Source organism: Hippocampus guttulatus, chromosome 17 (genome assembly GCF_054856545.1).
Source record: "Hippocampus guttulatus isolate MCC_2025c chromosome 17, RoL_Hgut_1.0, whole genome shotgun sequence".
Lineage (NCBI taxonomy): Eukaryota > Metazoa > Chordata > Actinopteri > Syngnathiformes > Syngnathidae > Hippocampus > Hippocampus guttulatus.
Window position 1 is genome coordinate 7,937,340 of NC_141277.1, and position 27,011 is coordinate 7,964,350.

General features: G+C 43.1%; 2 protein-coding genes across 4 annotated transcripts in view; both read left to right on the forward strand.

The window, feature by feature from the left end:
* ap3b1a (adaptor related protein complex 3 subunit beta 1a) overlaps positions 1–11,492 on the forward strand; it is a 28,346-nt gene extending 16,854 nt beyond the window's left edge. For all 3 annotated transcript variants that reach the window (XM_086134867.1, XM_086134868.1, XM_086134869.1), the window contains 5 exons: positions 2,322–2,550; positions 3,724–3,808; positions 4,611–4,708; positions 4,838–4,976; positions 11,164–11,492. In XM_086134867.1, coding sequence (XP_085990993.1) covers positions 2,322–2,550; positions 3,724–3,808; positions 4,611–4,708; positions 4,838–4,976; positions 11,164–11,323 — 711 coding nt within the window. In that variant the 3' untranslated portion in view covers positions 11,324–11,492. The remainder of the gene's footprint in view (positions 1–2,321; positions 2,551–3,723; positions 3,809–4,610; positions 4,709–4,837; positions 4,977–11,163) is intronic.
* Positions 11,493–22,368: 10,876 nt separating this feature from the next.
* On the forward strand, positions 22,369–27,005 carry tbca (tubulin cofactor a). Its single transcript, XM_086135494.1, has 4 exons — positions 22,369–22,536; positions 25,130–25,235; positions 26,403–26,489; positions 26,706–27,005. Exons 1-4 carry the CDS (start codon positions 22,484–22,486, stop codon positions 26,784–26,786), a joined length of 327 nt encoding a protein of 108 aa, XP_085991620.1. The 5' UTR covers positions 22,369–22,483; the 3' UTR covers positions 26,787–27,005.
* The last annotated feature ends 6 nt before the right edge of the window (positions 27,006–27,011 follow it).

Consider the following 27,011-nt stretch of genomic DNA (forward strand, 5'->3'; position numbering starts at 1 on the left):
CGGCCCGGTTTTCCTTCTCAATGGAAGGCGAGATACAACTAACTTTAGCTTATGCAAAAAGTATGGACCCTATTTTAACCTCTTTCAAAAATCAAATATATATTTTGTATTTTTTCGTTTTTTTTAATGGAGGAGAATTTAAGTTATGTTGTGGTGTAGGATGACTTTCAACAGGATCGTGGGACCATGAATTCTTTACGATCACATGAATATTGAAAGATATCTCACCATGATGGCCACTTATCAGTGCTTGGGAGACAAATGTATAAGAAAATGGTCATAAATGAATAATTTGAGTTTTTCGAAAACTGGGAGCTACTTGTCAATTCTCTTTTTCTTTTTTCAATTTTCTCTCTGAACATGCACATTCATGCGTTCCATGGACTGGGCAGCGTTTGTACGATGGGATCCATCAATTTTATGTTGAGAGGGAAGAAATTTCATCTGTGCCGTATGTTACGCACACGTACGGCACATTTCACAAAGTTGTATTCAATTCAATTCAATCAAACAGTTTGTGACTGTGAATGATAGGCATACTGTAACTGTTCCTTCGCGTTAGCCATCTATTAGCACGAATGTGTCCTGGTGGCAGTCTTGGTAAGAGTAGCTCATTAGCTAATAAATTGGAATAAATGAAGTAACCTCGCAGCGAGACTCCAACTTACATGAGCGAGTCGGTGCGCTAGGCTATGGCAAACATTTATTTAATTCAATTTGTCACCAAGGTCTTTGCGCCTTCCCTCAATTAATTGTCATCTCCACACACCGAAGGGGACAATTAGGCCTTAAAGTTCCTGCTTGAGGGTACAACGAGCTGCTTTTTTTTTTTTCTCGCTCTCCGAAACCAGAAATGGATTTTCAATATAAATCTCCTTCCCTGCATCCCTTTCTTGTAAATGGGCCGTCATGCGCGCGAGGCTACGCCCGGCTCCCGTTAGCCCTTTCGGATATGTCAGCGGGATTTTCAGGTCATTTGCCATGGAGGAATCGGAAGCGCATCCTCGCCGGCCGCCGCTCTGAAGGTGACTGGCGGCGGGCGTCATCCATCACGCCGCCTTCCTTTAAGTTGACGCATAATAGAGCCTCTCAATCAACGTGTTCCCTCGTTGTCACCTTCTTTTCCTGCTGTCCGCCGAGAAGATGATGACAGTGACGAGGAGGAGGGAGGATGGGGGGAGTGGAATGCGGCTGACAAGGGAGTCAAGGTTACATCCCTCTTGTTGCCTTTATTTACACTTGAGGTGTTATGGCCTGTGGAACAGGACAAGAGCTCACGTTGGCACTGCTGTCAGACGTTAACTGTCCACTGTGTCAAATGAGTGATAATAAGCCCTCGGAAAGCTTGTCCGGCTTCCCGGAAGACGGCACAAAGCAGGCGCACGCCGAGGGACCTTGAGCCAAGCAGCTAAATCTCCGGCCAGCGTTACGGCCGGCTTTATTGACTTCGACGTGTCCGAAAGCGGCCCGATAAATTTGCCGGTGTGACGGGCGCCCATGCTAACTAATATTTGCTTGGTCTCCTTTTTACAGCATGTTGAGGAGATTGTTAGTGGGATGGCGTCAAGGACTCCTGCTGCTGTTGGTGAAGTTTTTAGTGAGAAGGAATGAAGGTTTTGATGTTCCAGTAATGCCTTGTCAAGGGTGCCTTTCAACAGTGGTTGGTTATTTCCTCCTTTTTGGGCTCATTGGTGACCCTTCCTTCAAAGTTAAGAAAAAAAATCTATCATCATGGGACGCAACAAAAGGTCTCTTGGGTCCTTGGCTGAAATGAAACAGGAAGTTAGCCATTTTGGTTTATTGGTCTTCAAAGGCAAATTAGCTCATCGATGCCCTGTGAATTCTGTACTTGGAAAAAAAACATCTAACCCCCGCAACAGATTTGCCAATGAGCACAAATTTGTGTTGATGTCCGTCAACAAAAATCTTGAGGTTCGTGATGTATTGGGGGAAAAAAGATATATTCACATACTTGACAATATATGTGATCAAGAAGCCAAGTGAAGACGTGAGAAGTTGAGAATGTCGGCATTCCAAAAAGCAATTTCCTGCGACTGAAAGGGTATAAACTCCTTTTTTTTTTGTTGTTGTTTAAAGAAACCAAGTAGCCTCTTAATGGTGTCTTTGCGAGCCCTTGCCTTTCTATTCTTTACATTCTAGTGAACATCTAGTCCATTTCCCTCTGCCAATGAGGGCATTTCTAAATTGGGCCTATGCTTGTTCACAAAGAGTCTTATTCCAGGAGGAGGGGGGACACTCTAACCGGATGCAGTTCTTTTCCGAGTTATGTCCTGACATTTTATGTTTTTTCCCCTATACAGGTGACGAGTCCGTCTTTCGGGCCGGTGAAAAGCTACGAGTTGCTTCACCACATGACCGGTAAGGGCCTGTCTGCCAAGTACCACTTCCCCCGCCAGCCCTGCTTGTACGGGCGCAGCATGGTGGCCGTGCAAGTCACGTTGAGCAACGGCTGCGAGCGCCCCCTGGAGGAGATCCACGTCGGAGAGCGAAGCCCCGTTGGCCTGAAGATTCACTGTTTTAACACCATCGGTGAGTTCAGTCATCACGAAGGGACGAAAATCTGCTCTATTGCGAGACCATAAATCATTTGTAAAGTCGTTTTGCCCCTCATAAACTCATAAGCAAAAATACCACTGTAGTGTTATTCAAAAAGAAAATAAAAAATATGAAGTTATCCTGATGCCTCCAAGTCCATCGATACGGCCTGAGCTAATCCCCGCTAGTTAGCATCGATCACGCTCCGGCCTCATTCTGCCGCATGACTGTTTCCCTCCCGTCAAAGCTTGCTCTCGCGCGTGCCCAGCGGCCGATTGCGGCACATTGATCGCCGTCCGAGGAAGTGGCGTGGCCAAACGGCGGGTGATTGGGATCGATGGGCAGAAGCCCGCAGGAAGAAAAGGGGTATTCACCCAAGCAAATCTTTACCTGCCGCTTCTGTGTTGATGGGCGATAAATGATTATTAGAGCTTCAAGTTTCACGTGCCGAATGTGTTTTCGGACTTAAGCCCATGTTTTTTCCCTCTGAAATTTTTCATTTAAACACATTTGGAGGTGCCATGAAGTCCTTTCATACTTCACAAAAACAAAGCACGTCGTTGCATCATCTTCCCAGAGTCTTACAGCCTTCATACTATTTTCATTTCCCTTTTTTGAAATTGGTCAATTTTACAGTAAACAGCTGAGTGGAAAACAGCTTGAAACAAGCAGTCTACATGTCCCCCCCCCCTTTTTTTGTAGACCTGTGCGTGCCAGCCGTATTCATGTCATCGGTGATGTGAGACCATTTTCTCCCATTTCTTGTGGTAGAGAGCGCTAAGGAATACAGTACTTTAAAAAGTGTCTTAACACTTTTCAAACCGTGTACGAGGGGTAAAACTGTCTTAAAAACTCTTTTTATATCGTCTTCATATCACAGATTTTAACCTTATGAAGCGTTTTTGTCTTGATTCTATCAACTGTTGTGTGGCACCTCATCTCCTTGACGCTGATGCATCCTAAGATCGTTGTCGTGGAAACGTGCTGCAAGATTGAAGGACGGGCTTCTCATGCGCACACCGGTGGCCTTGACTTGCGAGCTAACGCACGCCAGCACGGCTGTACCTGTCTGTTCCACTCTGCCGGCATCCCCCTCCTCCTCCTCCTCGCCACCCTCGTCACTCACAGCAAACTCCCCCACTCCTCGTTTGTCTCTCTTCCACACAGAGCGCTTGGATCCGGAGGCCTCGGTGACTGTTTCCATGGGCGTCGACTTCAAGGACTCCACACAAGCGGCCAACTTCCAGCTGTGGTAAAAAGAAAAAAAATTCCGGCATCATTCCACAAATTCACAAATTCCAAGATTTTCAACTACTAGTTCGACATTCAACAAAACACATTGTTCCCATTTGAGATTCAACACATGTAGCACATTTAATTCACCTTGGTAACAGATTTCAACATGCCACTAATTTCCAGGTCCCAACAAAAATTCACCATTCATTTCCATTCCACGATTTAGTATCGTTCCGTATTGTTTCCTTCAGTATACGAACCGCTTATCCTCTATCATTTAACATAATTCCACATTCTCACGTATTTTTTCATTCAGCAGTCAGTTACATGCAATTTCTCCCTACATTGCAAATGTCTAGTGTTACAGCCCACTTGCATCAGGGCTAATTAGTAGCAGTAGCCCGCTGGATCCAGCCACCTACGTGGTTGTACTAGAACAGGATCACTGAGAATGTCGTGGAAAAAAAAAAAAGTTTGTCTCACCGCTGCCTACAGGACGAGAGTGGAACAGCAAATCAGACGGATGTTTGTTTACGCCTCCGTTCTCACCTTAATTCCCACTCTGTGCCAGAATTCTCACTTGAGACCGCAGCCACAATTGATTAGCGTTTCTCTGAGATAACAATTATTCTCCCGATAATCGGGCCCTGGCCCGCTTCCGCTCGCTAAATGCCACTCAATAACCTTTTAAGAAAATCTGCCTTGGCACAGAGGAATCTATCCTGCCACAAAACCTCACTCTCAAAATAATTACGTTTGCAATTGAATTTGTTTTCAAAGTGAAGCCCATGTGACGTGTGTGTTTTGTGGCGGCTCAGCACCAAAGAGGAGCACTTCAGTGTTTCCATCCAGCCCGCTGTGGGTGAACTGCTGACACCCTACAGCCTCTCGGAGACGGACTTCTGCAAAGAACAAAGTAAGCCCAAATACGCTATCCAACTCACACAAGTGTAAAAACAAGTTCATCACTCCATAGTATACAACAGTACAGTAAACTGCTGTGTGTCGCAAGGCATAATGTTCCATTCCCAACTCCCGCCCACAGGTAAACTCCGGGGCATGAACGAGACCTCGGCAACTATCACCATGGCGACAACAGGCATCTCCAATCAAGCCGTCGCCAAGCGAGTCCTGTCGGTGGCCAATGTGGGCATGGTGGCCACCTCTGAGAGTCATATACACAGGTCAGTCAAATTATGAAATGTGGCCATGACAACAGCTGTGCTCAAGTCAGGGCGCCTTTAGTTCCACAACAACTTTCACACAAGGCAATAACATCCTGCTTTTCACATTTTTTTCAAGTAATTTTACACATCCCACATGTTATAAACTCATTTCAACATAATTAAAGCCATTTTTAAACTATTCCTTTGCGCCAGTTCTCACTCTCATTCAAGCACGTGTGTGCGCGCGTGCGTGTTGATATGCCAGGGGAATGCCCCAAGATGGCCGACTGTGTAATTGGGTGTACACAGAGTGTGCTAATGAGCTTCCTCCTCTGTCGCGCGCACCTTGAGAGATAATTGGGACAGCGTTGTGCTTCCTCCATCTGTCTCTCCTCCACTTCCTGGTTGTCACCCTCTCACGTGTGAGCGATTCCTACAGATTGAAAGTGGAGGAGAGAGATGCCGGCAAACGCAAAAGGAGGGTCGAAAAATCAATGTCAATATCCGATAGCGCGCGTACGTGCTGCGCTCACCAGAAGACGACGCGTGGCCTCGTGATGAACTCTCTCTTCACCACTCAATCATGTTCTCTCGTTGTGAACACGGTGGGACGACGTTTGGAGCGTTGATTCCGTACGCCACCGTGACATGTTACTAACAAGGCAGAACTGTGCACTAGTTGACATCTGCTAGTGAAGACCTAGAATGTTCAGTAGACTTTTGTCACCACTAGTAGTTGTGCAGTTTTTTTTTAATTAAAAGAAAAATAATTTTCTTGCCATGTAATTTTAAGAAAAAAATCTATATGAAAATACATTTAAAATCCATGCCCTGTACATTTTTTTAAAATGAATAAACTACATTGCCTTTACTACAAAATATAACAATGCCTGAAAAAAAACAAAATTAAAAAAATTAAATCGTTTCCTTTGTTGAACAAGAGAAGGAAAAAGTAACAATTTCTTTTTCAACTAGTTCTTAAAATTTTCAACAGTATATCTAAATGTCCTTTCCCGCAACGTTAAAAATAATACCAGTCACCTTTCCCTTAAGTTTTTTAAAATTGAAATTATAATAGATAAACTCACACATTTTCTGTGATGTTAGTTTTAAAAATGTTAATATTTCTATTATTCTCCCTTGTTTGTATGATTGTCAAAATATAAATTAATGTTATTTCCCGTAGTATTAACAGCTGCAGTTCTTATGTTGAACAGCAGGGTGCAGCACTGCTCCGAGCCCTGCTGGGTGGCTTGGGGGGGGGGGCACGTTGATTGTCGATGCTATGGTTGGGTAAGGGGGCTGTGCCTGTCAAAGCGCCCAAATTGATTGCTGTGAGGGAGGATGGCAATAAATCAGGCAGGAAAGCAAATGTAGAAAAGACTGTTCTTGTTTGTGTCCAAACAAGCGGAATAAAATAAATGCGCTCCATTTTTCAGTCCGTTTGAAGGCAAATGTGATGGAGTGTTACCCGGCCCCCAAATACGCCAGCACTTTGTTTAGAAAACACAATTCAATTAGGATTTAACCCTCACTACGCCCACTTGTACCGGTCCCTTTTTTTTTTTCCCCCCAAGCCACATTTCCTTCATCCAGCCAGTGATGGGTGAATAAATACCAAACATCTTTACAGAAGCGTCATTGCTGTCCCTTGTATTTGTCTAAAATGTTAGAGGAACCCACAAAAATAAAATCTGCATATTTTATCTCGTGACTAAGTCCATCTTTTACATTGCTGTCCCCGAACTCTTCTCAGAGGACATGGAGCCATAAATAATGCAATAAATAAAAAAATTGAGCTGGTTGATTTGAGTCATAGGCGAAAATTATGCTTCATGCGATTACCTGGTGGACGACCTGTTTCTTCTGCTCGAAGCGTTACAGCGATCAATTTTTTTTTTTTTTTTTTTTTACAAAACAGGCTTAATGAAATACTGTATCTGAGCTAACAATTTTCCATTGTTATTGTCCAAAAACCATTCAGTCTTTCAATCTTAAGTTGACATATGGCTCCCGGGCAATTAGGGAGAGGCAGAGTTTTACGGCACTTCTCGGGTGACGATTGATTGATTTCAATGTTGTAAAAGTGATGCTGCTCACCCTGGGAGCTCCCTGCCCATTTTGTTTTTGTTTGAACTTAAAGCTGTAAAGTAATTTTAAAAAAAAATCATGAAAAAATAATTTCTATTTCGTAAATTTGACAAATAATGGTTTTCCCGAAGTGAGATCCTGACAAGCGACAAACCTGGAAGCGTGACATCATATTAAGACAACAATAGCGGGGCTCACTATTGGAAAGTGTACAAAGCCAGTTGGAAAGTGACGTTTCAAATGTATCTGAGGGAATCCAGGTGTGTGAAGCATAGGAGGAAGGGGAGGTTGTTGGCAAGATGTATGTCAGACCATACATGTATCAGCCAGATGCGCAAAATGTTGTGACGGACATGGAGTGGAGACGAGATCCGTCGAGATTGGACGAATGGTAAACTATATAGGCTGCGGTTTTTAGCCTTGCGTTATTTGTTTCCAATTCGATGCTGTGCCACGCTATAAATTGCGCACTATGGTATTACCTACTCGGTCCATGTATTTATTCCAGCTTGCGCTGAGAGCAATCATAGTGGGTTGGTGTCTTACATTGTCATTGCTAAGGTAGTTCTGGTGCGTTGTCGGCCACGCTGCATAATATAACGCCAGCATTGTTAGTTTTAAACCATGACAGTGTATTCCATCCATGCACTCATATAGTGTTTATCATCATATAATGTTTTTGTACAGGATTACATCCATGTACACGTATAATACTTTGAATCAAATATTTTCATAAACAGCCAGAGTTATTCATTGATTATCACACCTACCTTTTCTTACAATTCCTCGTTGAGAAAACAGAGATCTTCTAAGTGCCTGTAACAAAGAATGCTCGTCGACACCGGCGTGAAATTCATTCGCTTTTGCGAGAATGAAATGGTACCGTTCTAATTTTCTGGTCCATTTACATGCCCTATTCTTTTCTTTTGGCCACTCAAACAGTTTGCCTGAATGTGAACAGTGCATCGCCACACAGCGTCGAGCCATTTTGCCAAATTACTAACAATGGCAAAGAGCAATTGATGGGACAATCGACAATGCGTTTCAATGGCTGACTGGCGACTCGGCATTCTGTAAATGCCTGTATGCAATGTATTTTGCAGGTCTCTGTGGAAAAAAAATGTGGCCGTACCTGTCTTAAGGGTTTAAATGAAAACATGTGGCTTGACGCAGCTCCAACTTAAAGCTTGGCCCTCGTCCCTTCAGCTTGAAATTTCCCGCATGGCTAAGTTTGGAGGGTTGACGCTTGTAATCAGGCCTAATACCCGGTGGCCATCTGGCCACCGCCACTGCCTGCCTGGCCGTCCACTCGTTTGAAGGACACTCGTCCATCCCGCCGTCCGTCCGGCTGGAGCGCCGCCACAATGGCGTCCATTTCCTGAGCAGCTTGTGTACTTGTGACGGGTTAAGTCGTACCCCCCACCCTTCCACGCTCTCACCGGGAGCCAGTGTAAAGGTGAGGGCGGCTTTATCTCGGGTGAAGGGGAGGCAGATGGCACCTGCGCGGGTTCTGTCAAGTGAGGAGAATGGCGGGTAATTGGAGAGCCCCGCCGATCGATGCCAATCTGCCTGCTGGGCTTGGCTCTGCTTTGCTTTGCTATTCTACGCGCCGCAATTAACGCACCGTTTTAGGCCCCAAACTGAGGCGAGTGCACGGGAATACCAATGGCCTGTTTAGCGCGCCGCTTGACACTGATTGAATGCGTTCCCGGGTCAGCCGCTCTGACTCGCCATAATAATACGCCTGCGCATCGTATCAAATTTTAATCATGATCACAATTTGGGCTGGCGGGATTTAAAATGTCATCATATGTCCTCACGTAGGGCCATAGAAATGTATCGAAAAAAATCGCAACAATATCGTCATCGCAACAATGGCACTTGCAAATATGCATGTTTGAATACTCTCACATAGAATTGTATGCTTTTATCTGACTTGAACTGATCAGATTGCAACCTTAAACAGTATCCGGGAGCATTTTTACAATTAATCAGTAAAAAAGGACCAAAATATTTTTAAAAAATTGTTTGGTTGAACATTTTGCTGTCTAGTTAAGATAAGAAAAGCTTTATTTGTCACACAATGGAGAAATTCCCAATTTACAGCAGCAAAATTATGAAATAGAGAAAGTAGAAGAAAATAATGTTCTTGTTTTATCCCCATAAGTATCTAATAACTATTTATTTATTTATGGGAGAAATGTATTTATTTTACCAAAAAAGAAAAAAAAAAGTATGATCACTGTCATGCTAGTTTCCGTTAGCTAATCTGTGGTGTTTTCACAATATATATTGGCAAAAAAAAACTGGTGACATTTAAACAAAATATATGGTTGATTGAACACCGTGGATATTGTAAGGAATCTTTAAAAAAAAAAAACAGAAATACAATAAATGCCCTTAACTCCATGCGACTGAGTAAATAAACTAGCCACTATTTGCGGGAGAACGGTATTTACACTTGAAGCGGTGTCTCCAGAGAGCCGGGATAAAAGCAGCCATGGGCTGGTGTTAACAGGCCCAGTAAATGTAAGATTTATTTCCGAAATCCATTAGTGGGAGGGGGGAGGCGCCACGCGCGGCGGACGGACGCCTCGGGCCTCGGCGGAAGGAAGGAGCGCGACGGCAAATGCTTTTGAGGCCTGATTTAGCGCGGCGGGGCCTGAAGAGGCGTCAAGACAAGTGGCTAATATTTTAATTAAGGCTGAGAGAGAGCCAAGCGAGAGGCGGATAATAAACTCCCTCTGCTCTGTTGACGCTAATTTAGATATTCCCCGGAGGCCGCCGCAGACACTTTGGGAGCCGGGCACGGTTGCATTGTGTACGGGCAGCCCTTCCCCTCCCGTGCTAATTGGCGAACGCCTGGTCCCGTCCCATCCCGTCCGCGGGGGGGCTTCTCGACAGGCTTTAGTCGGGCCCAAGTGGCCGACGTTGTGGGCTGTTTGTCGGGCTAAATGGAGGCAGATGGCAGGGATGGGCGGGGGACCCCCAAGATGCAGCAGGCGGAAGGGTTGGGGGTTCGCAGCGGGTCGCAGCCTTCTTGTTAGGACCCTCTATGGGGGGGGGGGGGGGGGGACCATGTGCGCTTCGGCCATTTCCATGGAAATTGCGGCCTGGGAATTCCCCTATTGGGACGGATGGTGGCGGGGGACCCCCTCGTACTCAATAGATAGCCACAGTCCATAAAATGAGTTTTTAAGTTGGGTTTGAGTGGCGACTGGGGCGGGGCCCTCTCACCATCAGCTATCTGTCAGTCACCAGGATAATAGACCCGCTCTTCTCCTGTTTCTCTTTTGGTCAAAGAACTAAAATAATCTTGGTTTTCTACTAAATATTTCATCTTTTACTTTCATAACAACTACTATTTTTACTCTAATATTTACTTGTACTGTGCAAGAATGAGACCTAAATGAATGAAAGATGTTGTTTTTTTATTAAACATCTGTACCGTATGGAACCTTGAGTCCAGCAAGAGAATCAGGTCCTCTCAAATTTAGTCCGGTTTGATACAATTTAGTAGAAAACTTTGTTGGATGAGGCCTCAGGAACCACATGTTGTTAAATCACATGCTGTACATTAAGTCTGACAGTGTATTTCCTCAGAAATTGACAATTTTGTTGCTCTTTTGCAGTTGTTATTGTTTGTAGTTGACTAAAAAAAATTTTTTAGGATTCGACACTGTAATTAGCATTGAAAAGAATGTTATCCACGACTCCCCTCCCCCTCAAAAAGAAAAAAATTGAGCCCACTTTTTTGACATTCTGCTGTTTCCACAGTTGATTCAACTCTTCCAAACATCAAGATTCACAAAACCAAAAAAAGTCAGATTTTCCCACAATTCCATATTTTCCATGCAAAAAAAGGAGACATTCAACGTCATTCAGCGATTTAATGTGGGGATTTTGTTTTTTTTTTTCCAAGATCTTTATACGTATTTTTTGAACAGACACAAGCAAAGAATTAATCTGTGCTACAATATTATGTAAAATTTATTTTTAGATTTTTTTTTTGTTTTCTTCTTGAAGGAAGAACATGACACCTGACATGCTCAATTTTAATTGCGTCATTGTCTTCAACTCATGCGTCTTGATGTTTCCTCTGCGCCCACTGCAGGTTTGCGGGGCGTACGGTGAGCAGCGAAGTCCTGGTTCTGGTTGTTCTGGATCTGAAGGATGAGGCGGGCGACGGCGGCAAGCTGACCGTCAACAGCGAGAAGAGCGTCATCGCATCCATGTTGCTGCGAGACCTCAAACAGGCCCTCACCCAGGCATAGAGATCAGCTCCGCCATATTTTTTTTTCCTCTTAAACCAGTTCCCAGCCACATTACAAAAAAAAAAACATTTGCTAATATTTAGTATGACGTATTAGCATTGTCCGCAAAAGCATTGCAGTAAATGTCCTTGAAAACACACTTTCAACATAAAGCTATCTAGCCAAGTGGCTTAAGTTTCAAGTTTTCACTTTAATTTCAACTCTGGCTGCAACGAACAAATATTACCAGTAGAATATTGTCTTTCGAAACTCAAAAACACGGCAGAGGCTATAAAAGTGCAGCTAGTTTGGCGGTAGCGAGCGTCAGAAAGCATTCGCAGAGCTTCACGTTTTCCCACTTTAATTGATGAGGAAAACTTGCCGATATTCCACCAGCCGATCGAATGAAATGCTTGATATGGTGCCAGGCCACAGCGAACAGCTGTAAAGCTCATCTGTCACGCCAACTCTGCTTGCATCCATCACCTCCGCGCTCGTTCCCCAGCACAGCTGTTTACTCACGCTGATGCTTTCCAAGCACATTTTCCAGGTCCTCTTTTTTTTTTCACAGCAGCCGTGTGTTGATTTCGTCAAAATAAAACCAACAGTAGCGCACATACGGGGAGGAGGGGGTGGAAAAAGTCTCGAGACCACTATTTGGATTCATCAAACCATGTTCCCATAGCATTGCTAAGCAACATTATTATAGTTTATGAAAAATAACAAAAACTAAAATTGAAAAAGGATTTTTGTAAACAAAGTAGAAGAAATAGGAAAATGCTTTTAAGAAATGGTAGCTAACTTACAGAGTACATCTTATGTTTATAAAACTAACTCATTCAAGTGAAAATGTCCTTCCTTTTCGTCTTTGTCAATGTCACACAGCTTTTGGGCTTCATTTTAAATGTTTTTTTTTGTTCTCTACATTGATTCACAAGAAATAAGGTCAAACAGTTGGTTGAGAATTGGAGTTTACTTCACTTTATTACTCAATACTTTGTTACCTTTTTTTATATCGCACTGAAAAAATACAGTATTGAGTGAAAAAATTAAAACTAGTACTAAAACTAATAAACTAAAACCAAATATTAAAAAAAATTACAATCCTGCTCTAAAAACTACTTGAAACATTTTTAAAACAAAAGTAAAAACAAAAAGAAAACTATAATGAAAAATCCAAAACTATTATAATCATGTTGCTCATTCCGTGAACTGACTAACAAAAAAAAAAGCAAACTTAATACCACATTCTAACAATCACTGATAAAACACACTTGTATACCTTTTTTTTTTTTTCGTCAAATTTGTGAGCGCCAGAACTCATTCTTGTCGCCCACATCAAAAATTCGTCGAGAACTGGGGATGGGGAATAATAAATCTCAAATTTCAAAGAATGAAATTGAAATATTGCGTTAAATATGTCCTACCTTAATGAGAAAAAGTAAAGAAACTCCAAAATTAGACAAAATGTAAGATTTTGACATTTGAGACGCTTTACACATGTACCTCCTGCTGTTTCAAAACATTCCAATTTAAAAATGTTTCACTTATCTAGGGAAGTACTTCCCGCATCCTCAACTTTTCACAATAAAATGACCCAAATCAAGAGATATTTTCAAACATATTTACCTCCTTCCATATTTCTCCCGTTTCAAACCATTCCAACTTCAAATTGTTCGGCTCATATTTTAATGAACTGCAATTTTCAAATAAAATTCTGAAACTGAGAGATGTTTTATGTCATTCAAAACCTTTCCATGTTTTCAAAATAAAAATTCCAAATTCTGAAATATTGAAATTGGCCTTTCACATTTCTCACTCAAGTCAAAGCATTCAAATTTCGAAATATTCAACTCATCTTGGGAAGTACACCCCCACAAACAAAAGTCAAATTTAACTCAATTTTATTTTGTCAAGTTGTTGCACGAAATAAAATCATCGGCATCTAGCTACGTTTTTTTTCAGCAAACTATACATCTTCTTTTAAAAATGTATCTCGATCTATATGATCATTTTGCTTTTTGCATCCACTTGAAGAGATAAGAGTAAATTCCACAAAACTTTTTTTTTCCCGGTGTACTAACCACATAACCTTCATTTCAGGAGAAAAATCACAAATCTCAATCTCAAGAAATATATTATATATTGATCTCCTTTGCACATTTTTCATGAATTCAAACCATCCTAACGTCAAGTCTGACGCATTTTCACGAATCGGTTCATTCCAACGCATTTCATTTCAGCGTTAGCTTGTCAGCAATGACATGAATCGTCTGTCTTGTTTGTATTATTATCGTACAGGTATATCTAATATGGATTATTTCTGTGCGTGCGCAGCCGCTCATCTGAATGCTAATTGCCCTTTTAAAAATCCTCTTTGCAGGCCCACACTGAGACCTTCAATTAACCTATGCTCAGGCTGGTCGTTTATATATTTATTTATTTTAAAGCGGGGGTGGTTAGGGGGAGTGTCTTGGTTCGGGAGTTAAACGCTCCTTTTGTCATCGAGACGGCCTAAATGGAGAGTGAAGGCGTTTTTTTTCTCTTTTCTTTCACAATGACGGAGGGATTACGTGAATGGACTCCCCGTCGGGACAATTATCACGCTAGTTAGCATGTGAAAAGGCCGCACACATGTGGCCAAACGCACGCAGAGGATTACGCCCCCCAGACCATATCATCTCATCCTAATCCCTTGATAATCCTGTTAACAAAACTCGCCGAGTCCATTAAAAGCGCCGTTGATGCTTGAAACCAGTGGCCGCCAGACAACCACCCACAGCAACATATCAATACTCATTACACGAACTCAAGTCCGCTAGCTCAATGCTAACATTGTGCCCCAGTTAGCACATGACGTGCCACGTTTCATGTTTTCGCTGAAATAACGTGAAATTTCACGTTCTAATAAAAAGTTGTCACACTATTACAGGATAAGATAAAAGACTTTCGCGGTGTTCCGCAATGGCGTTTTAAGGCAGCCGGCATGCGTTGCGTTAGCTTACCGCTATCTGTTGCTTCCTTGGCGCTCTACATATTTGATCGACACTTCTTTACTTTACAATTCTAGACACAGGTCGCGTTCTATTTAAATGATATATTTTTTAAAACGTATTGAGTTAAAATGCGAAATTTATGGTGTTAAAATATAAAACTTGAAACTGAACAACAAACAACAACAATGTATATTTAGACCAGAGGTGTCAAACTCATTTTTGTCGCGGGCCACATTGTCATTACGTTTTCCCCTCGGAGGGCCGTTATAACTATGAATTTTCTAAAACCACACGCCGTAAATGTTTAACCACCTCCACGGTGAACAACAACTTGATGGATAACTTGTTTTGAAAATCAGACTTCAAGAATAATGGCTTGTTTCAATGTTGTTGTTAGGGATTAGACATGACAGTTTGACATTTCGGTTCAGCCTTTAGCAAGCATCATGGATGTTGACATGCTTGATTTGCTTTCGCGGGCCACATAAAATGATGTGGCGGGCCAGATCTGGCCCCCGGGCCTTGACTTTAACACCTGTGATTTAGACATTCATTCTCTTTGGAACCATGCCAGACTTTTTCCATTTTGGGTGGGAATGTAAAACTTGTTTTTTTTTTGTTTTTTTCTTTTACATAATTTATAACTGCGCCATAAATCAAAATTAAGGAAGATCACTGAAATATTCATCATACATGCACAGTCACATCTTTCATGTTTTGTGCACTTGATCACAATTTGCCTTTTATTTAAAGTCACTTCTTGGAGGGGCCGGTGGTGATTTTATGTGAATGATTTATTTTTTTTCCCCTCAAGTAGTCATTTGGGGATTTTTTTTGTTGTCGTTCTTAAGCAAATCAGATTATGGTGTAGCTGTTTTCAAAAAATTATGTCAGTGTAGCATTTTCCCCCAATTTTTTTTCTTTTCTCAAAGAAGTCATCAACACCCATGAATGAAGTTGCTTTTTTTTTTCTCCAACCAAAAGAAAAAGAAAAAGTCTTACTCTTCCAAAAATGATGCTGCTTTCAAGGACCCACGTTGCCGTTTTCTTTGCTTCGCGACGGTGATCATCATTTTGAGGCCAGGATGCAATCAACGTATGTCCTATTAGATGTGCTAATTGCTAATGCATACTAATTAGGCTGGCGGGAGGATGTGATGGAAGGCGCATGTCCAAAAAGTGCTGGCTCGAAATTGACGCCGCACATTCGATCAGAGTGTAGAAGCGAGATGCTTCCACTCCAGCCAAGCCTCATTTTTTTGGAACATATTGAAAATATACCAGCGACACAAAATGTTTTATGTAGTTTTACACCTTTTACACATTTCAATCAAAAATTGACGCACATCAAAATGACATCTATCTTAAATCCCAATATATAATGTGATGCATCATAGGCAGGTTAATGGAAATTATCATTGATGTTATGCCGATTGTAAACCTTTAAGCGAGTGTTACTTAAAGCAACAGAAAGGCAGCCATACGCTGGATATCAAACGTCTACACACCCTCCTTCAAATGCCAGGTTTTTGTGGCATGAAAATTCCAAGCACCTCCAAACCCCTCGACTGACTGGGACCACCGTGTCACATTTATTTAGCACTCAAAGCTGTTTGATTGGCCGCTACCCTCCATCCGCCAGATAAATAGCTCAGTGCTAACTGTCAAGCTAAACTAGGAAGCGAATAAATTATTCTAAATTCGCCCGGACGCTATCTTCTCCTGGGAGTTTACCCCCTGTAGGAAATAGTCCTTTTTGATGTGTGTGTGTGTGTGTGTGTGTGTGTGTGTGTGTGTGTGTGTGTCTATGCACGTGCAATTGTGTGTGTGCATTTGTGGGCTGTCTTATGTCAAGTGTTCTCTCCCCAACGTTTCAGGGAGAGCTGCCCCCCTTCCCCCACTTCTCAGGTGAGTGTATGAATAATGCATTCCGCTTCTTCTTCATGACACACACCCCTAGCCCCATCTTCCTCTTCCTCCTCACACACTGACAGCATGGCTGCTAATCAAAAACGACACTTCCCAGTGTCCAGGCGGACAACTCTCTCTCACACACACACACACACATTTATATGCACTGTGAGATGGATATATGTACATGAATCTACAGAAACATTTTAAAAGGCAGACATTTTATTTAGGCAAACAAAAAGGATTAAAAATATCAAGAAAAAGATTAAAAAAGGACAAAATGAAAAAAAAATATTTAGAGACTTTTTGATATCTGAAAATGACGAAAACACAAAAAAATGAAAAGTGATCAGAATGGCATTTTAAAAAGGGACAGAAAGACCAAAATAATGGACAAAGTGAGTGAAAAATATCAAGACATCCAAAAAGAAAAAAAATGACATATTGACAAGACCTACAAACAAAGCCAATAATGCCTAAAAAGAAAAAAAGGACAGATTTTCTTAAAAATTAACAAAAGAAAAAGAAAAATGGAAAGACCAATCTGTCCAAAATGGACAATATATCTCCAAAATGGAGACAAAAGGATGGTTCAAAACAAGGAATGAAAAGGAAAAATGTGTGACTGTTTGGTGCAGAAATCAAACCTGCGATTATTAAAACAATTTAGCGCCTTGTGTGCGCTTGTTGAAATTCTCTGTCGGAATGTATTTCAAGTGTGAAAGGGAAAAAAAACGAACGCAACTGCAGCCCGTTTTTCCTCTCCCTGTCCCTCTTTGATATCCGAAAACACAGAAGGGGTGGGCACTGAGGAAAGGTCATGTGTGGACACCAGTCCCCGCCCCCACCCTTGACTCCACCCCTTAATAACACATACATTTTAAGTGTCTGTCCACTGACCCGTTAGTGCTTATGGATGTCCCCCTCGGCCGGTGATTTGTTTAAACTGCGGAAATGGCGGTGGCGGTCTGTAAACAAGCCAAGTGCCGAATGAAGGCATCCGCCCAAGCGTGGCGGCAGCTCGGCTATTTATCATCGAGCTTTCATAAAACACCAACCGATGCCAGCGCTGTGATGACTTCATTCCACGCGGTGGGGCTAAAGTTTGAAAAAGTGCAGCGGATATCACCGCAATCGCGTCGATGCGAAGCTAAAAAAATATACTGTATATATATCTATAATAATGCACCAAGCCTCCGCTCCCACGCCACGGAAGACGGCCAATAAGTGCTAACAACGCCGCCGTTTCACGCAGCATTACGCTAACAACCATGAGAGCGCTGCGCATTTGCATCCTCGCCGCCATCTTTACCTGCCGGTGGTAATTTATGGAGCGAAGGCGAGGAACAACACCAGGCTTACAATTAAGGGCGCGGAGGCAAGATTTATGGCACAAGGCTGAGAGACGTGCGGCCGTTTCAGAGTTAGCGGCTAATGCTAGTTTAAGGTTTCAAACCCAACAGTTTAAGCATTTTCTTGAGCCGTCACCTTACTGTGGTGGAAGGGTTTGCGTGTCCCAGCGACCCCAGGAGCTAAGTTGTCTTGGGCTTTACAGTACCAAACTTGCCCTTGGTGAGGGAGCATACAAAGCACGGCTTAAAAACCTCACATGATGCAAAACGGTTTTGGACAGAATTTCCTCTGCAGCCAAGTTCAGAGATGGCGCTCTGGTGAGCGGCTGCCGACCGGGTCTGCACCCATGGGGTGAGGCAACATTGGTTCTCCTTCCCATGCATGGGCTCACCACCAGTGGGAGGAGCCAAGAGTTGTGTAGAGTGGGGATGGGCCACTGTTGATCTCGACTTGGGAAGTTGTGAATCAGTGGGGAGAATAGTTCGAAGACCTCACGTCTGTCTGGAGTCTCTGAGGCAGTTATCTCGGGTTGAAGTCAGAGAGGTGCCAAAAACGTTCCTCCTGGATTGTGAGAGAGTCTTAGTTCACAATTATCTCTCATTGTGTTCATTGGAATGTTAACTATCAAAAGTACAAGTGGTATCGTATTCCGTATCGGTGAATAGGCAGAAGTGTATTCATGTACTGGTGTCGGTCGGGGGGAAAAAATAGTGGTATTGCAGATCCCCGAGATGAACAATGGGACTGTTTGCCTAACCCGTCAGATTTTAAACTTGTCCTCACAGGGTCAGGGTGCCGGCCTTCGATGATGTCAGCATTTGTCCGTCTTCCGATTGGTTTGTCCGAGCAAACTTTGTTCCTGCTCAGTTTGGCTAGCAAATCGCGTCTCTGGTGAGTCTAATGTATTTTGTTGCACGTTGTGATCTTTGGCTCCTCTTTTTAGATATATATTGATTATGAACTCCTCCAGATGTGTGTGTTGTATCCCCTTTTCATATAATTGATGGTTGGTGTAATTGCCTGGGCGTGACAGTGGTGCAAGTAAGAGGTGGGTTGCCAAGTGATTGTGGCGGGACAGAGAAGGGAGGGGAGGAAAAAAAAAAAACATTTTCCAAATCCAAACGCGGCGGCGGGGAAAAAAAACAACAAGCGTATTTTACGGGTGCAGTTAATGGGAATAAAGCAGGCGGGCAGATGAGTGCAGATGTGTTTGATCCAAATGGTCATTTTCCTATTTGCTGCCTCATTGAGCATGATGAACGACGGCCGTCAGCCGGGCGGCATGATGAATGGCGGCACCTCGGCGCCATTGCATGCCCTATTGATTCGCCTTCTTTATTACTCCCGAAACCCCACGGCCTGCATGGCTGCCTGCGAAAGAGGCGGGCGCACGGCGTTCCCCTCTCACGCCATTACTGACGCCAGTTCGGACCAGTGGACAACACTCGCCTGGACAAAATAGGCCCTTGAAAGTGACATTTACAAAATCACCTAAGGACGTCGTTTGTTGCAAAAACAAAACATGACACGTAAAAATGACAGAGATTCAAATGTGATCTGTGAATTTTTTTAAGGATATGATTTTTTAAAAATTATTAAAATTCATTTTAATCTAACTACTTCACCACAAAAAAGGCTAAATTTGTTCTATTTTCAGTTCAATTCACAATTTTTTTTTGCATTTATGTATTGAATTTTGTAATAAAAAAACAACCATTTGGCCAAAATGTTGTTTTCTATGTAAAATTGTGTAACTAATATGAGAATAATCCAAATTGTAAAAGTCTATGATTATAATGTATTCAATTGTAATCAATTTAAATATTAAATAAAATAAACATTCAACAATTCTCTTTTTTTAAGTTTACTCATAAAATAATAGTTTCACATGTTTTTATATTTGCTTATTTGTTTATATTTTACAATAAATCAAATATACCGGGCAAGCATGAATAAAGAATGCTGAACAATTGAAAATAAAATACCGGTAAGTCAGATTGCACGAAACATCGGCACTGGAGCTGAATGTGGACTCTTTCTTACTTCCTCTTTGGCTCTTTTTGTGCTTTTCTCCCAAATGGAAGCTTTCCGTGTGCTGTCACGGTGACAAAGTGTATGTGTGTACCTGTGTGTATGTGTAGACTCCAAGTGGACCGCAGGGTGCCGAATAGGGATGTTAAGCGTCTCTGGAACATCACAACATTCATCTTGTCAAGGACACGTGGGCCCCCATGGACCCCCAGGACCCACCAGGCCTGTCAAAACAAACGTTTATCCAGCCACAAGACAACACGCCCCAACAACATGCCAGAAAAGATGCAGGAAGTCAGACATTTTGGTTTTTAGCAGCATCTTTGGGCAAATTCACTTGATAAGTGCACCGTTGGAAAGTTAAAAATAAATAAATAGCTCCGGACACCAGTGGGGCATGAAATTTTGTAGACGTGTTTATCATAATAGGACAACTGTTATACCCACTGAGACAAAATTGGGTGCACATGTCTATCATAACAAGTTTCAAAAAAGTTTCACACCCATGACTCAAAATGACCAGAAGTCATCCATTTTGGTTTGAAGCGGCCTTTTTGAGAAATTCACTCATGAGTGGAAAGTTAGAAAAAAAATTACATGGAATTTGGTCTATCATGAGTTGATTCACAAAAACGTTTCAAGATTGCAATGCCTAAAAACAGGAAGTCTGCCAATGTAGCTTGAAGTGGCCATATTGGCTTACTCATTAGCCACCCAGGATTTTGTTGGTATTGTGAAAATGCAACCACGCAAGCCAGTTTAGCCACATAAAATTTGGTAGGCTTGTCTATCATGACTAAATCCACAAAAAAGTTCCAAGTCTCCCATTCTCCTACAAAGAAGCCCTTTTGGGCTGATTTGGACCCTTTTCAGGGGTTCTTCAAAGACGATGACAGAAATGTCCAATGCCTGCCATATCGAAATACTGGACAGATGGATGTGGTTAATCAATCATCACACATTTCCTCTCTTTGAAGAATTGTCTCGTTCGATGGTCGCTGAGCTGAAATTTCGCAAGGTGTGTTTAGGGTTTGAGGTGCGTGAGCGTGTCGGGTGTTTACATCCCGATACGCTTGGCGACCATGTTCCCCCCCTCTACAATTACAAAGGTTGCGTGGGGACATAATGAAGCGGTGCGCCGCACGGGAGCTGAGAGGTAATTACCCAGCAGCCTCGGCGGCTGCTGCGGCGGCGGGTAGGATGTGAGGAGGGGGAAGATGAATAGCCCACGCGCAAAACCAGTGACCCCCTCCAAAGTTTCATTTACCCACCCGTCACTCCTGCGCCCTCTTCATCCCTCCCCTCGCACTGCCGGGAAGCTTGGAAGACGTAATCATGGATGGACACTTCTGCTGACTTGGTGAATGCGTGTGTGTATCCGTGTACACTTGAGTACACACACATTTATCTGTTCATCTACACGTATGCACACGCTCATTGAGACACACACACACATACCGTTACGCATAGTGGGATGCGGGAAGTGACAAAAAAGCGACCTTCAGGTAGGAGGGGAAATGAGAGACGAAGGAAAGGAACAATGAGGGGAAGGTGGAAATGTAGGACAGGAAAGAGGGAAAGTGATTCGCTTTATCACCATGGATTTATGGAAGTGCCGCTTGTGTGTGTGTGTGTGTGTGGATGAGTTCTCATTCCCTACAAAACAGAAATTGAGCAAGGGCCTCCATACACACATTTCTCGCTAATTTCCCTTAATTTGCAAATCAGTCAGTGCCCCAAGGAAGCGCGTCTCGGAGCCCCGCGTCTCACCCCCTACCGAGCTCCCAGGAAACCCCCACTCCCATTCCATCCAGCCATTACCTAGCCTCGAAATTAGCCGGTTTGTTTGAAAATCCAAACGACTTGCTTCCCTCCATTTGTATTTGATTTTACATGCACAGCGCACGCACGCCTGTACATATTTATTAGGAAGTGGCATTGCAATATATCAGTCATCCAGTTGGCTCTAATCATGACAATTAGCAGTGAATTATCACTGGACTCTGACAGAAGTTCCTTGTAATTCTCTTTTATTTCCAACCTGCGCTAATCAGCGTCTCTCATTATAAACGCTGATTAAACCGCAAATTACCCAGTAGTGGCACCCAGCCACCCCCTCCCTCACTTTCCCCCTCCCCGCTCTTTATCAATTAAGTGCAACAGGCCACGTGCATTTGGCAAATGCTTGATCGTCCCACCTATTAGTTAGGGGAAAATCGGGGGAAAAAAACAATAATCACGGACAGCGTCTGAAAGGGGGCAGGGGTAGGGGAGTGTTCCCCACGTGACCTTCTATCGCATGCACCGCAAGTCGATCTACATTTCCGTCGTGCATTCAAGCTTGTGCGGGAAAGTTAGTGCAAGGACTTTTAATCAGACGTGTGGGGTCGCGTATGATACAATGGAAAACAAACATTACAAATCATGCTCGTATGATCCTTAAGTCTACATCTACCATTTATTGGTTAGCCAATTCCTCAATGACCACCACATTCTAATGCCACACAATCTAACTAAAGATAGATAAGAAGGCTAAAACATGATTAAAATCGTTGTCCCTGTTATTTTGTCAAAAGACATGTACTCGTGGTCCCATCTTTCCTATCATTGCAGCATGCAATATGGCAAGCAAATAATTCTTAAAAATTACATTCAATAGTATTTTGAAGCCTTTCATGTCGCATGATGACAATGTAAATCGTTTATTTGACTATTTCGCAGTGATTTCCCACTGAAGGTTCCAAGTTGTTCGTGATTGACTCTGCGCTGTGATCGATTGCGCTGCCATCATCTCGTCACGCCTGCCTTGCCGACCGCCTCCTTCCTGCTAGCTTGGCTCGAGCACGCGACAACAGCTCTTTGTCACCGATCAATTTCACCACTCGGAGCCATGGCTGACCCAAGAATACGGCAGATTAAGATCAAAACCGGCGTTCTGAAGCGGTAAGTTTGCCTAAAAAGGGTTACATCAGGAGAATGTGACGCTAACGCAGCTAGCAGGCTAGTTAGCTTAGCCCCGTTTACAGGCAGATCTGGCCGAAGATGCGACGGTGCCTCCGGGTAAGGCTTTACGCCTCTGGGGTGCTTTAGAGCGAGGCGTTACGGCGGGTGTGACACACTGGCGCGCCATTTGCTCTGCGTGTCATATATCTTATAAATTTGTTTTCGTCGCTTGTGTTTTTTTCATCCGCATTTGGTGTTTGTTTACTAGTTAGCTGCCGTGTGGCTAACGACAAGCTACAGTGCCTGTATCTATTGACTGTCACACTTGACATTTGCGCTGTATTTGAAGTGTTTCATGACATGATTTCAGTTCCATTTGTTCAAAATATGCTCTTAAAGTCGTTCTACGACGTCGACACCTTATTGTCACGTTAAGTCATGTCAACGTTAAAAAATTAAGACATAAATACATTTCTTTAGGCAAATCAGCTGTCATTTTACCCCTTCATATTCACTAATATTATTTCCAATCTACCGCTTTGTTGATTCCATGATAATACGTTGTTCCCAAGCCTCTTGGAAAACCTGAAAAATTATTAAATAATTTTCATGAAAGATGGGGGAGGAATGTCCCAGAAAAGCTTGTGTTGTCCTGTAAAAAAAAAAAAAAAATAAATAAATAAATAAATCCTCCCTCTGCCTCGACCTCTCTTGTGGGTGAAGCCAAGCGGGTTAGACAGACATAAATATATGTCTTTTTTCAGCCCCTTTAAATGGGCAACATTGAACTGTGGGACTTTTTTGCTTCTCGCCAGCAGAGCGCCCTAGGTGACAAATCAAATTGCATATTCCCTTATACCACTTCTGTTGCCCAGTGTGACCGTGACCTTGACCTATGAGTCATTAACTCTTTAGACCCAAGTAAAGATTTATTTACTCCAAGGAAGCGCCAAAACTAATGACTCTGTCTATCTGTCTTCTCTGTTGCCCGAAAGCTGTAGCGGGTGTGCTGTCCCAGGTAGTCTTACTAGGCCACGTTTCACTCAATATTTCATACTTGCCCCATTATCTGACAGCGGAAACAGAAAATATCCATTCCATCCATTTTCAACACCGCTTATCCCCAAAGAGGGTTATGGGAGGGTGCTGGAGTCTATCCCAGCTGACTGTGGGCGAAAGGCAGACTACACCCTGAACTTGTCATTTTAAAATTGTACTTGCCACCCTTTTAAAATGTGGAGGTTTAAAATGTCTGCTCTATCTCGTTGTCTCCTATTCTGCCATGTGTCTTCACTTTTATCCAAGTGTGTATTCAGGTTTATTTCCTCACACCATCTTTTTTTTTTGTCTGGCTACTCTGGTGAGGCGAATGTTCTTAATAAAATGACAACAGTAATTTGCCTTTGTCATTGTCCTCCCGGTCGCCCGCTACACGCCGCCTCAAAGATACAGTGTGGCGGAATATTGGCCTGGCTTTAATCCCCCCTACACCCCCTTTTTTTTTTCCTTCTTCTTCGCCTTTTTCCTATTTTCCAGCAAGCTGCCTTTTCCATCAAGCGGGAGGTGGCAGGTCTATTTAAAAGCCGCCGTGACCCCCGGCGCTCCGACTCTGTGAGAAATAAGAAATTAACATCAGTGCTAGGAAAAAGGGGAGGTGCAGACATTTTATTAGACTGTCCTTCACTTTTATTTAAATGATTCACTTTTTGGGGGGGGGGGGGGGGTATGTGTTCCAAACATGCGAGAGCGCACACTCCGCTCCACTTGAATTCGACTCTTGGTGTCCTAGGCGAGGTGCAATTGATGTAAATAAATGACAGAGAGACATTAGCCGGTGAGTAAAACCTTGTGGCTAATGTGGCTTATTATACCCATTCACACTGCCGTGCTCCTGAAAAAGAAAATAGTCTCGTCACTTTGGATTGGGATGACAACGATTAGCCGAGTGAATAGCTATCAATGGCAAATGTGTGTTATGCCAAGTGGGCTGGGATTGTGTTTAATAGATTTACTTCCATTTGGCTGCTAATTGATAAATAATCCAAATGGATCAATGTGCTCCCACTCCATTTTCACTAACAACCAAGGAAAACAGGCCCCATTTACCACCTGATTTGCTCTAATTTAGGGGCTAAATTGATGATCCTAAACACACATTGATGATGCCTAAACACACCTTTCCAACTTTAAACATCCGTGACCAAAAAAATAAAATAAATAAAATAATATCTGGCTCTGCGCAATGATTCACAAGCGTTTGGGGCTCAGTGAGAATACAAGATGAACATTTTTGCTTCACTTCATTGGGCATTGGGCTGGTGTGTAAGGTGTGACCACCAGGGGGTAGTGTTATAAAGATAAACCGACTGTCGGTACTTAAGCAATAGTAATATTAGTTTTTCTTGCTTCAATTGTAATGCCTGGAAATCAATGCCATTTTTCAGCCTGTAATGGCACTTTTCCCCACAAAGCCCCCCCCCCCCCCACCCGCCCCCAAACAATTGACCAAGTGAAAGTTAAAACATGAAACCTGGAGTCCACGAAAGTCATGGTGCGGATGTATATTCCTTGAAGAATGCCTTTGTGTCTGCAGGCTGGCCAAAGAGGAGGCGTCATACCGGACGGAGGCAAAGCAGCAGGAAGAGAAGATTGACCAACTGAAAGAGACGGGAGCCGACGCATTCCTCATCAAGCAGCACGTATGCGACGGGGCCTGTATTCTGAATATCCGATGTGGTGTTTGAGATCGAGACTACACTTAAGAACACATCACATGTTAGTTCGTTTCAATACAGCCGACCCCAAAAATAGGTCAGCCAAATTTTAGCCCTGAAATTAGGAGGCTCCAAATCCATCCGACTAATCGATGGAATAACCGGTCCGATAATCGATTCTGAAAAGATTCGCTAGTTCACGGTAACGACTTCAAGTGCGCTTTTTCTCCATTTTTGGTTGTTGTCGTTGTTGTGGTAGTCCGAATTGCCTCGTCTTTTATTCCGCAGATGGCGGCGATGTTTACCACTAGCATTAAAATTCCAAGCATGCGCGTGTTTGTTTGTTCATTCATAGCGCGGCGGTCGGGGCCCCGAGCAGCGGCACGCTTGGCTGGCGTTAATGGCGAGGCGGGGAGGCCAGATGGATGATGGTTGGAGATGATGCGTCTGAGGCAGAATGGATTAGAGCTTCTTTGTTTTCGTGGAATCAATACGTGGCTAAGTGTCATCTTTTATCCCACCGCTGATGGGATCATTCCACCGCAGCCAGAGGGCGCCGCGACTTTTCTCCGGCACGGCTCGCCAGCGCTTAGCCTCGTGTCGCTGCCGCCGCCGCAGTTGACGGGTCGTGTGCTGTTACTTTCACACGTGTGCTTTGAAACGCTTTTTAAAATTACTTGCTCAGGAAAAAAATCCAAGCTGGCTAAAATATGTACAGCAAAACAAGTTGTAGTAATTAAAACAGCGATCATGAAACGTATGATAATCACCCGGGCGAAATGAAGACTCGCTCAGTTCTTCAAATTTGAGGTTTAGTGTAAAACTGTCAAGAGTATTCAACATTGTAACACCAAAATGTTCAACCAAACCTGACTGTACATGTCATTGATGTATTCCAACGAAACTCCACTAGCTTAATGCAAACATTTTATGCAAAGCGCCTTATGGAGGCTACAGGAAATCAACATAGATATTACGCTAATTAGAAACCTTTAACTGCTCCTTGGACACATATGGAGCAGCAACACATTCAAGCAGAACATCCAAAAATATCCGAAGGTTGCATTTCTCTCTGCTCTGTTCGCGCAGCTTCATTTGGGACCTTCTTTGCTTCTTCTTGCTGCTTGTAATTGGACTGTTGCTGTTTTTCAGATGGCGAGCTTGCAGGAGACCATCATGATGATCCCGGACAGCCGACGGCGCATGACCATCGCCCACGGCGACCTGTCACACTTGCTGGTCAGTTGTCATTAAAAAAAAAAAAAAAGTCATCTCTTAGCTCGTAACCCGGCTCCCACATATTCACGATTATCTTTGTCTGTTTTACACTCTTATAGTCTTTTCACTGCAGTAGCGGTTTTAATTGGCTCGACTCTTGTCACATGAGAGCAGTTGCAATGTTGCTAAAAGAAGCCACCTGAGTGTGTTTTGTTGTGGTTGTTGTCGTCGTTGCAGGAAGCGGAGGAGGAATTATCAGAGTCGGCCGAGTATCAGGAAGCCAAAAGCCTGTTGGACTCCATCAAGTTGGAGGCGTGATGTCTTGCCCTGAGCTGGTGTCAAATGTTCATTCCTTTTTTTTTTTCCCCCTCCCCATATGGAGACACCACCACATTCACCTCCGCTCTTTCTGATGCCGGGGCTTTTTAAACTTCCCCAATCAATACGACTATTTTATTTTGTTTTTTTTTTGCCGTCAAATTGTCTTGTTCTCATGATGATGTCATACAAATACACTGCAGACTGACTGGAACACAATCACGT